Below are 15,899 nucleotides of genomic sequence, written 5' to 3'. Positions count from 1 at the left end.
ACAGAGTCAATGTGGAGGCTATATGCAGGGGGTACCGATACAGAGTCAATGTGGAGGCTATATACAGGGTGTTACGGTACAGATTCAATGTGGAGGCTATATACAGGGTGTTACGGTACAGAGTCAATGTGGAGGCTATATACAGGGGGTACCGGTACTGAGTCAATGTGGAGGCTATATACAGGGTATTACGGTACAGAGTCAATGTGGAGACTATATACAGGGTGTTACGGTACAGAGTCAATGTGGAGGCTATATACAGGGGGTACCGGTACAGAGTCAATTTGGAGGCTATATACAGGGGGTACCGGTACAGAGTCAATGTGGAGGCTATATACAGGGGGTACCGGTACAGAGTCAATGTGGAGGCTATATGCAGGGGGTACCGATACAGAGTCAATGTGGAGGCTATATACAGGGTGTTACGGTACAGAGTCAATGTGGAGGCTATATACAGGGGGTACCGGTACAGAGTCAAGGTGGAGGCTATATACAGGGGTTACCGGTACAGAGTCAATGTGGAGGCTATATACAGGGGGTACCGGTACAGAGTCAATGTGGAGGCTATATACAGGGGGTACAGGTACAGAGTCAATGTGGAGGTTATATACAGGGGGTACTGGTACAGATTCAATGTGGAGGCTATATACAGGGGGTACCGGTACAGAGTCAATGTGGAGGCTATATACAGGGGGTACCGGTACAGAGTCAATTTGGAGGCTATATACAGGGAGTACCGGTACAGAGTCAATGTGGAGGCCAAATACAGGGGGTACCGGTTCAGAGTCAATGTGGAGGCTATATACAGGGGGTACCGGTTCAGAGTCAATGTGGAGGCTATATACAGGGGGTACCGGTACAGAGTCAATGTGGAGGCTATAAACAGGGGGTACCAGTACAGAGTCAATGAGGAGGCTATATACAGGGGGGTACCGGTACAGAGTCAGTGTGGAGGCTATATACAGGGGGGTACCGGTACAGAGTCAATGTGGAGGCTATATACAGGGGGTACTGGTACAGAGTCAATGAGGAGGCTATTTACAGGGGGTACCGGTACAGAGTCAATGTGCGGGGGCACCGGTGTCGAGGTAATTGAGGTAATATGTACATGTGGGTAGCGTTAAAGTGACTACGCATAGATAATAAACAGAGAGTAGCTGCAGCGTAGAAGAGGGGGTGGGGGGCAATGCAAATTGTCTGGGTAGCCATTTGATTAGCTGTTCAGGAGTCTTATGGCTTGGGGGGTAGAAGCTGTTTAGAAGCCTCTTGGACCTAGACTTGGCGCACCGGTACCGCTTGCCGTGCGGTAGCAGAGAAAACAGTCTATGAATAGGGTGGCTGGATTCTTTCACAATTTTTAGGGCCTTCCTCCGACATCGCCTGGTGTAGAGGTCCTGGATGGCAGGAAGCTTGGCCCCAGTGATGTACTGGGCCGTTCGCACTACCCTCTGTAGTGCCTTACGGTCAGAGGCTGAGCAGTTGCCATTTCACGTGGTGATGCAACCAGTCAGGATGCTCTCGATGGTGCAGCTGTAAAATATTTTGAGGATCTGAGGACCCATGCCAAATCTTGCCAAATCTTTATTGGTATGGGAAACATATGTTAACATTGCCAAAGCAATTGAAATAGATAATAAACAAAAGTGAAATTAACAATAAATATTTACAGTAAACATTACACTCACAGAAGTTCCAAAAGAATAAAGACATTTCAAATGTAATTTTATTTTTATATACAGTGTTGTAACGATGTGCAAATAGTTCTGCTCTGTATGCATTATTTGGTGTTTTATGTTGTACACAGAGGATATTTTTACAGAATTCTGCATGCAGTCTCAATTGGGTTTTGTGAATTCTTGGTTGGTGAGCGGACCCCAGACCTCACAACCATAAAGGGCAATGGGTTCTATAACTGATTCATGTATTTTTTTGCCAAATCCTAATTGGTATGTCAAATTTTATGTTCCTTTTGATGGTATAGACAAGGCAAGAAGGGCCTTCTATCAGATCGTTCGCAGCTTTGTGGAAGTTACCTGTAGTGATGTTTAGGCCAAGGTATGTATAGTTGTTTTGTGCTCTAGGGCAACGGTGTCTAGATGGAATTTGTATTTGTGGTCCTGGCATCTGGACCTTTTTTGGAACCCCATTATTTTTGTCTTACTGAGATTTACTGTCAGGGCCCATGTCTGACAGAATCTGTGCAGAAGATCTAGGTGCTGCTGTAGGCCCTCCTTGGTTGGTGACAGAAGCACCAGATCATCAGCAAACAGTAGACATTTGACTTCAGATTCTAGTAGGGTGAGGCCTGGTGCTGCAGACTGTTCTAGTGCTCGTACCAATTTGTTATATATATGTTGAAGAGGGTGGGGCTTGAGCTGCATCCCTGTCTCGCCCCACGGCCCTGTGGAAAGAAATGTTTTGTTTTCCCATTTTTCCCCCATTTTTTTTTCGCACACTTGTTGTTTGTGTTCATGGATTTTATAATGTTGTATATTTTCTCTCTCACTCTCTCTCTTAAGTTTTGTTCTGTGTTCAGTTTCATGTAGTTGACTAGTTCTCTTCTGTATTAGCTAAAAACTGCTCTGGGTTCAGTTTCATAGGGTTTAATGCTCTCTCTCTCTCTCTGTCTCTCTCTCTCTCTCTCTCTCTCTCTCTCTCTCTCTGTCTCTCTCTCTGTCTCTCTCTCCTCTCTCTGTCTCTCTCTCTCTCTGTCTCTCTCTGTCTCTCTCTCTCTGTCTCTGTCTTTCTCTCTGTCTCTCTCCCTCTCTGTCTCTCTCTCTCTCTGTCTCTCTCTCCTCTCTCTCTCTCTCTCTCTTTCTCTCTCTCTCTCTCTCTGTCTCTCTCTCTGTCTCTCTCTCTCTCTCTCTCTCTCTCTCTGTCTCTCTCTTTCTCTCTCTCCTCAGCTGAGAACTGTTCTGGGTACAGGACGTGTGGCCAGTGTATGGAGCAGCCGGGCTGTGGCTGGTGCACAGACCCCAGTAATACTGGGCGTGGCCAGTGCATCGAGGGGTCCTATAGGGGGCCGTTCCAGACTACTGTCCCCGCCCCCTCCACCCTGCCTGGCCCAGCCTCTAGTCTCGCGTCTCAGCCGGCTCTCAACATCAGCATGTGTCCTTACGACACCAAGTACAACTGGAGCTTCATACTCTGTCCAGGTACACACACGTGAACACGCACGCACGCACGCATGCACACACACACATACACACACACACACACACACACACACACACACACACACACACACACACACACACACACACACACACACACACACACACACACACACACACACACACACACAGACACATACAGTGAGGGAAAAAAGTATTTGATCCCCTGCTGATTTTGTACATTTACCCACTGACAAAGAAATTATCAGTCTGTAATTTTAATGGTAGGTTTATTTGAACAGTGAGAGACAGAATAACAACAAAAAATATCCAGAAAAATGCATGTCAAAAATGTTATAAATTGATTTGCATTTTAATGAGGGAAATAAGTATTTGACCCCTCTGCAAAACATGACTTAGTACTTGGTGGCAAAACCCTTGTTGGTAATCACAGAGGTCAGACGTTTCTTGTAGTTTGCCACCAGGTTTGCACACATCTCAGGAGGGATTTTGTCCCACTCCTCTTTGCAGATCTTCTCCAAGTCATTAAGGTTTCGAGGCTGACGTTTGGCAAGTCGAACCTTCAGCTCCCTCCACAGATTTTCTATGGCATTAAGGTCTGGAGACTGGTTAGGCCACTCCAGGACCTTAATGTGCTTCTTCTTGAGCCACTCCTTTGTTGCCTTGGCCGTGTGTTTTGGGTCATTGTCATGCTGGAATACCCATCCACGACCCATTTTCAATGCCCTGGCTGAGGGAAGGATGTTCTCACCCAAGATTTGACGGTACATGGCCCCGTCCATCGTCCCTTTGATGCGGTGAAGTTGTCCTGTCCCCTTAGCATAAAAACACCCCCAAAGCATAATGTTTCCTTCCACCTCCATGTTTGACGGTGGGGATGGTGTTCTTGGGGTCATAGGCATTCCTCCTCCAAACACGGCGAGTTGAGTTGATGCCAAAGAGCTCCATTTTGGTCTCATCTGACCACAACACTTTCACCCAGTTGTCCTCTGAATCATTCAGATGTTCATTGGCAAACTTCAGATGGGCATGTATATGTATTCTTGAGCAGGGGGACCTTGCGGGCGCTGCAGGATTTCAGTCCTTCATGGCGTAGTGTGTTAGCAATTGTTTTCTTGGTGACTATGGTCCCAGCTGCCTTGAGATCATTGACAAGATCCTCCCGTTTAGTTCTGGGCTGATTCCTCACCGTTCTCATGATCATTGCAACTCCATGAGGGGAGATCTTGCATGGAGCCCCAGGCCGAGGGAGATTGACAGTTCTTTTGTGTTTCTTCCATTTGCGAATAATCGCACCAACTGTTGTCACCTTCTCACCAAGCTGCTTGGCGATGGTCTTGTAGCCCATTCCAGCCTTGTGTAGGTCTACAATCTTGTCTCTGACATCCTTGGTGAGCTCTTTGGTCTTGGCCATGGTGGAGAGTTTGGAATCTGATTGATTGATTGCTTCTGTGGAAAGGTGTCTTTTTTACAGGTAACAAGCTACGGTTAGGAGCACTCCCTTTAAGAGTGTGCTCCTAATCTCAGCTCGTTACCTGTATAAAAGACACCTGCGAGCCAGAAATCTTTCTGATTAAGAGGGGGTCAAATACTTATTTCCCTCATTAAAATGTTCAAATTAACCTACCATTAAAATTATAGACTGATCATTTCTTTGTCAGTGGGCAAACGTACAAAATCAGCAGGGGATCAAATACTTTTTTCCCTCACTGTACACACACACACACACACACACACACACACACACACACGCACACACACGCACACACACACACACACACATTAAAACATATCTCTCTCTCTCTCCGTGTCGCTCTCTCTCTCCGTGTCGCTCTCTCTCTCTCTCTCCGTGTCTCTCTCTCTCTCCGTTTCTCTCTCTCTCTCTCCATGTCGCTCTCTCTCTCTCTCCGTGTCTCTCTCTCTCCGTGCCTCTCCATCTCTCTCTCCGTGTCTCTCTCTCCATCTCTCTCTCTCCGTGTCTCTCCATCTCTCTCTCTCTCTCTCTCTCTCTCTCTCTCTCTCTCTCTCTCGCCGTGTCTCTCCATCTCTCCCGGTGTCTCTCCATCTCTCTCTCCGTGTCTCTCTCTCTCTCTCCGTGTCTCTCCATCTCTCTCTCACTCCGTGTCTCTCCATCTCTCTCTCTCTCCGTGTCTCTCCATCTCTCTCTCTCTGTCTCTCTCTCTCTCTCTCTCTCTCTGTGTCTCTCTCTCTCTCTCTCTCTCTCTCCGTGTCTCTCCATCTCTCTCTCTCCAGCGTGCCAGTGTAACGGCCACAGTCAGTGTGTTAACCACAGTGTATGTGAGAAGTGTGAGGACCTGACAACAGGACGCCACTGTGAGAGCTGCATCTCTGGTTACTATGGAGACCCCACCAACGGGGGCAGCTGCCAACGTGAGTCACTGGGGGGGGGGGGTGAGTTCAGGGTAGTGAGGGGGCACCTCACTGGGACTACATGGGGTAAAAGAAAAGCATTATATTCCAGTTTAGAGTCATATAAATAATGTGATTGTGTACCTTTGCCAGTGTAACTGTTCTGTAATGACCTATGATTGTTATATTAATGTGTTAATGTTGTGTTACAGGGTCAGTTGTTATGTTAATGTGATAATGTTGTTATGTTAATGTGATATTGATATATCAATGTGATAATGTTGTTATTCTAATGTGATAATGTGATATTAATGTGATAATGTTGTTATACTAATGTGATAATGTTGTTATTCTAATGTGATATTGATATATTAATGTGATAATGTTATATTAAAGTGATAATGTTGTTATACTAATGTGCTAATGTTGTTATATTAATGTGATAATGTTGTTATACTAATGTGATAATGTTGTTATATTAATGTGATAATGGTGTTATATTAACGTGATAATGTTATATTAAAGTGATAATGTTGTTATACTAATGTGATAATGTTGTTATACTAATGTGATAATGTTGTTATATTAATGTGATAATATTATATTAAAGTGATAATGTTATTATACTAATGTGATTATGTTGTTATATTAATGTGATTATGTTGTTATAGTAATGTGATAATGTTATATTAAAATGATAATGTTGTTATATTAAAGTGATAATGCTGTTATACTAATGTGATAATGTTGTTATATTAATGTGATAATGGTGTTATAGTAATGTGATAATGTTATATTAAAGTGATGATGTTGTTATATTAATGGGATAATGTTGTTATATTAATGTGATAAGGGTGTTATAGTAATGTGATAATGTTATATTAATGTGATACTGTTTCATCACACCGTGTCAGTTGTTATACGAATGTGATAATGTTGATATATTAATGTAATAATGCTGTTATGCTAATGTGATAATGTTGTTATATTAAAGTGATAATGTTGTTATACTAATGTGATAATGATGTTATACCAATGTGATAATGATGTTATATTAATGTGATAATGTTGATATGTTAATGTGATAATGTTGTATTACACTGTCAGTTGTTATATCAATGTGATAATGTTATATTAATGTGATGTTGTTATACTAATGTGATCATGTTGATATATATTAATTTGATGATGTTGATTTATCAATGTGATAATCAAATCAAATCAAATGTATTTACAAAGCCCTTCTTACATCAGCTGATATCTCAATGTGCTGTACAGAAACCCAGCCTAAAACCCCAAACAACAAGCAATGCAGGTGTAGAAGCACGGTGGCTAGGAAAAACTCCCTACAAAGGCCAGAACCTAGGAAGAAACCTAGAGAGGAACCAGGCTATGAGGGGTGGCCAGTCCTCTTCTGGCTGTGCAGGGTGGAGATCATAACAGAACATGGCCAAGATGTTAAAATCTTCATAAATGACCAGCATGGTCAAATAATAATAATCATTGTAGTTGTCGAGGGTGCAACAAGTCAGTAACACAAGAGTAAGTGTCAGTTGGCTTTTTCATAGCCGATCTTTGAGAGTATCTCTACCGCTCCTGCTGTCTCTAGAGAGTTGAAAACAGCAGGTCTGGGACAGGTAGCACATCCGGTGAATAGGTCAGGATTCCAGCAGGTCTGGGACAACAGGTCTGGAACAGGTAGCACGTCCGGTGAACAGGTCAGGGTTCCATAGCCGCAGGCAGAACAGTTCGAACTGGAGCAGCAGCACGGCCAGGTGAACTGGGGACAGCAAGGAGTCATCAAGCCAGGTAGTCCTGAGGCATGGTCCTAGGGCTCAGGTCCTCCGAGAGAGAGAAAGAAAGAAAGAGAGAAAGAGATAATTAGAGAGAGCATACTTAAATTTACACAGGACACCGGAAAAGACAAGAGAAATACTCCAGATATAACAGACTGACCCTAGCCCCCCGACACATAAACTACTGCAGCATAAATACTGGAGGCTGAGACAGGAGGGTTCAGGAGACACTGTTGTTGTTTTGCAGCGTGTCAGTTGTTATACTAATGTAATAATGTTGTTATGTTAATGTGATAATGTTGTTATACTAATGTGATAATGTTGATATGTCAATGCGATAATGTCATATCACACCGTGTCAGTTGTTATACGAATGTGATAATGTTATATTAATGTGACAATGTTGTTATACTAATGTGATCATGTTGATTGATTAATGTGATAATGATATTATATTATATTAATTTGATAATGTGGTTATATTAATGGGATAATGGTGTTATATTAATATGATAATGTTGCTATAATACTGTGATAATGTTGTTATATTAATGTGGTGATGTATTACAGTTTGCCAGTTATACCGATGCGATAATATTGCTATATCAATGAAATAATGATGTTATTTTAATGTGATAATGTAATATTCATGTGATAATGTTATATTCAATTGATAATGTTGTATTGTGTGTCAGCTGTTATACTAATGTGATAATGTCAATATATTAATGTGATAATGTTGTTATGGTGATTTGATAATGGTGTTATATTAATGTGATACTGTTATACCAATGTGATAATGTTATATTAATGTGATAATGTTGATATGTTATTGTGATAGTGTCGATATGGTAATGTGATAATGTTGTATTACAGCGTGTCAGTTGTAATACCAATGTAATAATGTTGTTATATGTATCTGATAATGTTGTTTCAATGGGGTAATGTTATATTAATGTGATAATGTTGGTATACCAATGTGATAATGTTATATTAATGTGATAATGTTGTTATAATAATGTGATAATGCTGCTTTGTTATACTCACAGACACTATTCAAACCGTTTTAGAAACTTCAGAGTGTTTTCTATCCAAATCTACTAATAATATACATATTCTAGTTTCTGGGCCAGAGTAGTAACCTGTTTAAATTGGGTACGTTTTTCATCCGGCCATGAAAATACTGCTCCCTAGCCCTAATTAATGTGATAATGTTGTATTACACCGTGTCAGCTATTATACTCATGTGATAATGTTGATATGTTGTATTACATCGTGTCAGTTGTTATACTAATGTGATAATGTTGATATATTAATGTGATAATGCTGTTATGTTAATGTTGATATATTCATGTGATAATGTTGATATATTAATTTGATAATGTTGATATATTAATGTGATAATGTTGTATTACAGCGTGTAAGTGTAACGGCCATGCCAGTGTGTGTAACCCTAATAACGGGAAGTGTTTCTGCACCACCAAGGGCATCAAAGGAGACCGCTGTCACCTGTAAGTACACTACAGTACACTGCATAGTTAATACATACATATTACATACTTGTTCTACAATTCAGACTGCTGTCATCTGTAACCGGGCTCCACTCCACGCTGAACTTTTTTACAAGGAGCATGTTTGGGCCTAAGTTGAAAAATGTACGCTCACAAGAGGAAATTTAGGAGCACCATGAAAAATATGAGGTAATAAAGCTAGAATTATACATTTTTCTTGCCTCACTGGTGCTCATAAATATATTCCAGGTTGAACATCCAAATATTTAGGTACACGTGCAAGTAAAATGGTTGTACTGTAGAGCCCTGCATGGTAGCCCTGTGTAAGTAGATGTGCTGTTCATCTTGTTGATTGGGACGTTAAAGCCCGTCTCTCACCTCCATTATAGATGTACTGTTCATCTTGTCTCTAACCTCCGTTTCTTTCTCTTTTCTCTCACTTCATCCTCTCTTTTCTCTCAGGTGTGAGGTGGAGAACCGTTACCAAGGCAACCCTCTGAAAGGAACGTGTTACTGTAAGTGGAACATCCCGCTGAGGCTGAGTCCTTCAGAGTAGAACATCACACTGAGGCTGAGTCCTTCAGAGTAGAACATCACACTGAGGCTGAGTCCTTCAGAGTAGAACATCACACTGAGGCTGAGTTCTTCAGAGTAGAACACCACGCTGAGGCTGAGTCCTTCAGAGTAGAACATCACACTGAGTCCTTCAGAGTAGAACATCACGCTGAGGCTGAGTCCTTCAGAGTAGAACATCCCGCTGAGGATGAGTCCTTCAGAGTAGAACATCACGCTGAGGCTGAGTCCTTAAGAGTAGAACATCCCGCTGAGGCTGAGTCCTTCAGAGTAGAACATCCCGCTGAGGCTGAGTCCTTCAGAGTAGAACATCACGCTGAGGCTGAGTCCTTCAGAGTAGAACATCACACTGAGGCTGAGTCCTTCAGAGTAGAACACCACACTGAGGCTGAGTCCTACTGAGCAGAACATCGCTCTGAGGCTGAGTCCTTCAGAGTAGAACACCATGCTGAGGCTGAGTCCTTCAGAGTAGAACACCACTCTGAGGCTGAGTCCTACAGAGTAGAACACCACACTGAGGCTGAGTCCTTCAGAGTAGAACATCACACTGAGTCCTTCAGAGTAGAACATCACGCTGAGGCTGAGTCCTTCAGAGTAGAACATCCTGCTGAGGCTTAGTCCTTCAGAGTAGAACATCACGCTGAGGCTGAGTCCTTCAGCGTAGAACATCACACTGAGGCTGAGTCCTTCAGAGTAGAACATCACACTGAGGCTGAGTTCTTCAGAGTAGAACATCACACTGAGGCTGAGTTCTTCAGAGTAGAACACCACTGTGAGGCTGAGTCCTACAGAGCAAAACATCACACTGAGGCTGAGTGCTTCAGAGTAGAACATCACGCTGAGGCTGAGTCCTTCAGAGTAGAACATCACACTGAGGCTGAGTCCTTCAGAGTAGAACATCCCGCTAAGACTGAGTCCTTCAGAGTAGAACATCACGCTGAGGCTGAGTCCTTCAGAGTAGAACATCACGCTGAGGCTGAGTCCTTCAGAGTAGAACATCACACTGAGTCCTTCAGAGTAGAACATCACGCTGAGGCTGAGTCCTTCAGAGTAGAACATCCTGCTGAGGCTTAGTCCTTCGGAGTAGAACATCACGCTGATGCTGAGTCCTTCAGCGTAGAACATCCCGCTGAGACTGAGTCCTTCAGAGTAGAACACCACTCTGAGGGTGAGTCCTACAGAGCAAAACATCACACTGAGGCTGAGTCCTTCAGAGTAGAACATCTCACTGAGGCTGAGTCCTTCAGAGTAGAACATCACGCTGAGGCTGAGTCCTTCAGAGTAGAACATCACGCTGAGGCTGAGTCCTTCAGAGTAGAACATCCTGCTGAGGCTTAGTCCTTCAGAGTAGAACATCACGCTGAGGCTGAGTCCTTCAGCGTAGAACATCCCACTGAGACTGAGTCCTTCAGAGTAGAATACCACTCTGAGGCTGAGTCCTTCAGAGTAGAACATCACACTGAGTCCTTCAGAGTAGAACATCACGCCGAGGCTGAGTCCTTCAGAGTAGAACATCACGCTGAGGCTGATTCCTTCAGAGTAGAACATCACGCTGAGGCTGAGTTCTTCAGAGTAGAACACCACGCTGAGGCTGAGTCCTACAGAGTAGAACATCCCGCTGAGGCTGAGTCCTTCAGAGTAGAACATCACGCTGAGTCCTTCAGAGTAGAACACCACGCTGAGGCTGAGTCCTTCAGAGTAGAGCACCACGCTGAGGCTGAGTCCTTCAGAGTAGAACATCACACTGAGGCTGAGTCCTTCAGAGTAGAACATCACACTGAGTCCTTCAGAGTAGAACATCACGCTGAGGCTGAGTCCTTCAGAGTAGAACATCCCGCTGAGGCTGAGTCCTTCAGAGTAGAACATCATGCTGAGGCTGAGTCCTTCAGAGTAGAACATCACACTTAGGCTGAGTCCTTCAGAGTAGAACACCACACTGAGGCTGAGTCCTACCGAGCAGAACATCGCTCTGAGGCTGAGTCCTTCAGAGTAGAACACCATGCTGAGGCTGAGTCCTTCAGAGTAGAACACCACGCTGAGGCTGAGTCCTTCAGAGTAGAACATCACACTGAGTCCTTCAGAGTAGAACATCACGCTGAGGCTGAGTCCTTCAGAGTAGAACATCCTGCTGAGGCTTAGTCCTTCAGAGTAGAACATCACGCTGAGGCTGAGTCCTTCAGCGTAGAACATCCCGCTGAGACTGAGTCCTTCAGAGTAGAACACCACTGTGAGGCTGAGTCCTACAGAGCAAAACATCACACTGAGGCTGAGTGCTTCAGAGTAGAACATCACGCTGAGGCTGAGTCCTTCAGAGTAGAACATCACACTGAGGCTGAGTCCTTCAGAGTAGAACATCCCGCTAAGGCTGAGTCCTTCAGAGTAGAACATCACGCTGAGGCTGAGTCCTTCAGAGTAGAACATTACGCTGAGGCTGAGTCCTTCAGAGTAGAACATCACACTGAGTCCTTCAGAGTAGAACATCATGCTGAGGCTGAGTCCTTCAGAGTAGAACATCCTGCTGAGGCTTAGTCCTTCAGAGTAGAACATCACGCTGATGCTGAGTCCTTCAGCGTAGAACATCCCGCTGAGACTGAGTCCTTCAGAGTATAACACCACTCTGAGGGTGAGTCCTACAGAGCAAAACATCACACTGAGGCTGAGTCCTTCAGAGTAGAACATCTCACTGAGGCTGAGTCCTTCAGAGTAGAACATCACGCTGAGGCTGAGTCCTTCAGAGTAGAACATCACGCTGAGGCTGAGTCCTTCAGAGTAGAACATCCTGCTGAGGCTTAGTCCTTCAGAGTAGAACATCACGCTGAGGCTGAGTCCTTCAGCGTAGAACATCCCACTGAGACTGAGTCCTTCAGAGTAGAATACCACTCTGAGGCTGAGTCCTTCAGAGTAGAACATCACACTGAGTCCTTCAGAGTAGAACATCACGCCGAGGCTGAGTCCTTCAGAGTAGAACATCACGCTGAGGCTGAGTCCTTCAGAGTAGAACATCACGCTGAGGCTGAGTTCTTCAGAGTAGAACACCACGCTGAGGCTGAGTCCTTCAGAGTAGAACATCACGCTGAGGCTGAGTCCTTCAGAGTAGAACATCCCACTGAGACTGAGTCCTTCAGAGTAGAATACCACTCTGAGGCTGAGTCCTTCAGAGTAGAACATCACACTGAGTCCTTCAGAGTAGAACATCACGCCGAGGCTGAGTCCTTCAGAGTAGAACATCACGCTGAGGCTGAGTCCTTCAGAGTAGAACATCACGCTGAGGCTGAGTTCTTCAGAGTAGAACACCACGCTGAGGCTGAGTCCTACAGAGTAGAACATCCCGCTGAGGCTGAGTCCTTCAGAGTAGAACATCACGCTGAGTCCTTCAGAGTAGAACACCACGCTGAGGCTGAGTCCTTCAGAGTAGAGCACCACGCTGAGGCTGAGTCCTTCAGAGTAGAACATCACGCTGAGGCTGAGTCCTTCAGAGTAGAACATCACACTGAGTCCTTCAGAGTAGAACATCACGCTGAGGCTGAGTCCTTCAGAGTAGAACATCCCGCTAAGGCTGAGTCCTTCAGAGTAGAACACCACGCTGAGGCTGAGTCCTTCAGAGTAGAACATCACACTGAGTCCTTCAGAGTAGAACATCACGCTGAGGCTGAGTCCTTCAGAGTAGAACATCCCACTGAGGCTGAGTCCTTCAGAGTAGAACATCACGCTGAGGCTGAGTCCTTCAGAGTAGAACATCCCTCTGAGGCTGAGTCCTTCAGAGTAGAACATCACGCTGAGGCTGAGTTCTTCAGAGTAGAACACCACACTGAGAATGAGTCCTACAGAGTAGAACATCCCGCTGAGGCTGAGTCCTTCAGAGTAGAACATCACGCTGAGTCCTTCAGAGTAGAACACCACGCTGAGGCTGAGTCCTTCAGAGTAGAGCACCACGCTGAGGCTGAGTCCTTCAGAGTAGAACATCACACTGACGCTGAGTCCTTCAGAGTAGAACATCACACTGAGTCCTTCAGAGTAGAACATCACGCTGAGGCTGAGTCCTACAGAGTAGAACATCACGCTGAGGCTGAGTCCTTCGGAGTAGAACATCACGCTGAGGCTGAGTCCTTCAGAGTAGAACATCACGCTGAGGCTGAGTCCTTCAGAGTAGAACATCCCGCTGAGGCTGAGTCCTTCAGAGTAGAACATCACGCTGAGTCCTTCAGAGTAGAACATCACACTGAGTCCTTCAGAGTAGAACATCACGCTGAGGCTGAGTCCTTCAGCGTAGAACATCCCACTGAGACTGAGTCCTTCAGAGTAGAATACCACTCTGAGGCTGAGCCCTTCAGAGTAGAACATCACACTGAGTCCTTCAGAGTAGAACATCACGCCGAGGCTGAGTCCTTCAGAGTAGAACATCACGCTGAGGCTGAGTCCTTCAGAGTAGAACATCACGCTGAGGCTGAGTTCTTCAGAGTAGAACACCACGCTGAGGCTGAGTCCTACAGAGTAGAACATCCCGCTGAGGCTGAGTCCTTCAGAGTAGAACATCACGCTGAGTCCTTCAGAGTAGAACACCACGCTGAGGCTGAGTCCTTCAGAGTAGAGCACCACGCTGAGGCTGAGTCCTTCAGAGTAGAACATCACACTGAGGCTGAGTCCTTCAGAGTAGAACATCACACTGAGTCCTTCAGAGTAGAACATCACGCTGAGGCTGAGTCCTTCAGAGTAGAACATCACGCTGAGGCTGAGTCCTTCGGAGTAGAAAATCACGCTGAGGCTGAGTCCTTCAGAGTAGAACATCACGCTGAGGCTGAGTCCTTCAGAGTAGAACACCCCGCTGAGGCTGAGTCCTTCAGAGTAGAACATCCCACGCTGAGGCTGAGTCCTTCAGAGTAGAACACCACGCTGAGGCTGAGTCCTTCAGAGTAGAACATCACACTGAGTCCTTCAGAGTAGAACATCACGCTGAGGCTGAGTCCTTCAGAGTAGAACATCCCGCTGAGGCTGAGTCCTTCAGAGTAGAACATCATGCTGAGGCTGAGTCCTTCAGAGTAGAACATCACACTTAGGCTGAGTCCTTTAGAGTAGAACACCACACTGAGGCTGAGTCCTACTGAGCAGAACATCGCTCTGAGGCTGAGTCCTTCAGAGTAGAACACCATGCTGAGGCTGAGTCCTTCAGAGTAGAACACCACGCTGAGGCTGAGTCCTTCAGAGTAGAACATCACACTGAGTCCTTCAGAGTAGAACATCACGCTGAGGCTGAGTCCTTCAGAGTAGAACATCACGCTGAGGCTGAGTCCTTCGGAGTAGAAAATCACGCTGAGGCTGAGTCCTTCAGAGTAGAACATCACGCTGAGGCTGAGTCCTTCAGAGTAGAACATCCCGCTGAGGCTGAGTCCTTCAGAGTAGAACATCCCACGCTGAGGCTGAGTCCTTCAGAGTAGAACACCACGCTGAGGCTGAGTCCTTCAGAGTAGAACATCACAGCTGAGTCCTTCAGAGTAGAACATCACGCTGAGGCTGAGTCCTTCAGAGTAGAACATCCCGCTGAGGCTGAGTCCTTCAGAGTAGAACATCATGCTGAGGCTGAGTCCTTCAGAGTAGAACATCACACTTAGGCTGAGTCCTTTAGAGTAGAACACCACGCTGAGGCTGAGTCCTTCAGAGTAGAACATCACACTGAGGCTGAGTCCTTCAGAGTAGAACATCACACTGAGTCCTTCAGAGTAGAACATCACGCTGAGGCTGAGTCCTTCAGAGTAGAACATCCCGCTAAGGCTGAGTCCTTCAGAGTAGAACACCACGCTGAGGCTGAGTCCTTCAGAGTAGAACATCACACTGAGTCCTTCAGAGTAGAACATCACGCTGAGGCTGAGTCCTTCAGAGTAGAACATCCCACTGAGGCTGAGTCCTTCAGAGTAGAACATCACGCTGAGGCTGAGTCCTTCAGAGTAGAACATCCCTCTGAGGCTGAGTCCTTCAGAGTAGAACATCACGCTGAGGCTGAGTTCTTCAGAGTAGAACACCACACTGAGAATGAGTCCTACAGAGTAGAACATCCCGCTGAGGCTGAGTCCTTCAGAGTAGAACATCACGCTGAGTCCTTCAGAGTAGAACACCACGCTGAGGCTGAGTCCTTCAGAGTAGAGCACCACGCTGAGGCTGAGTCCTTCAGAGTAGAACATCACACTGAGGCTGAGTCCTTCAGAGTAGAACATCACACTGAGTCCTTCAGAGTAGAACATCACGCTGAGGCTGAGTCCTACAGAGTAGAACATCACGCTGAGGCTGAGTCCTTCGGAGTAGAACATCACGCTGAGGCTGAGTCCTTCAGAGTAGAACATCACGCTGAGGCTGAGTCCTTCAGAGTAGAACATCCCGCTGAGGCTGAGTCCTTCAGAGTAGAACATCACACTGAGTCCTTCAGAGTAGAACATCACACGGGCTGAGTCCTTCAGAGTAGAACATCACGCTGAGGCTGAGTCCTTCAGAGTAGAACATCCCACTGAGACTGAGTCCTTCAGAGT

The 15,899-nt window shown here is 45.4% G+C and overlaps 1 protein-coding gene across 5 annotated transcripts in view; it reads left to right on the top strand.

Moving 5' to 3' along the window:
- Positions 1-15,899, top strand: part of LOC106591480 (attractin) — a 627,298-nt gene that overhangs the window by 255,152 nt on the left and 356,247 nt on the right. For all 5 annotated transcript variants that reach the window (XM_045723805.1, XM_045723804.1, XM_045723802.1 and 2 more), the window contains exons 18-21: positions 2,904-3,155; positions 5,388-5,525; positions 8,718-8,811; positions 9,274-9,326. In XM_045723805.1, the coding sequence (XP_045579761.1) occupies positions 2,904-3,155; positions 5,388-5,525; positions 8,718-8,811; positions 9,274-9,326 (537 nt within the window). The remainder of the gene's footprint in view (positions 1-2,903; positions 3,156-5,387; positions 5,526-8,717; positions 8,812-9,273; positions 9,327-15,899) is intronic.

The sequence above is a fragment of the Salmo salar genome, chromosome ssa09 (genome assembly GCF_905237065.1).
Source record: "Salmo salar chromosome ssa09, Ssal_v3.1, whole genome shotgun sequence".
Taxonomy (NCBI): Eukaryota; Metazoa; Chordata; class Actinopteri; order Salmoniformes; family Salmonidae; genus Salmo; species Salmo salar.
This window is presented reverse-complemented; position numbering and strand designations above follow the sequence as displayed.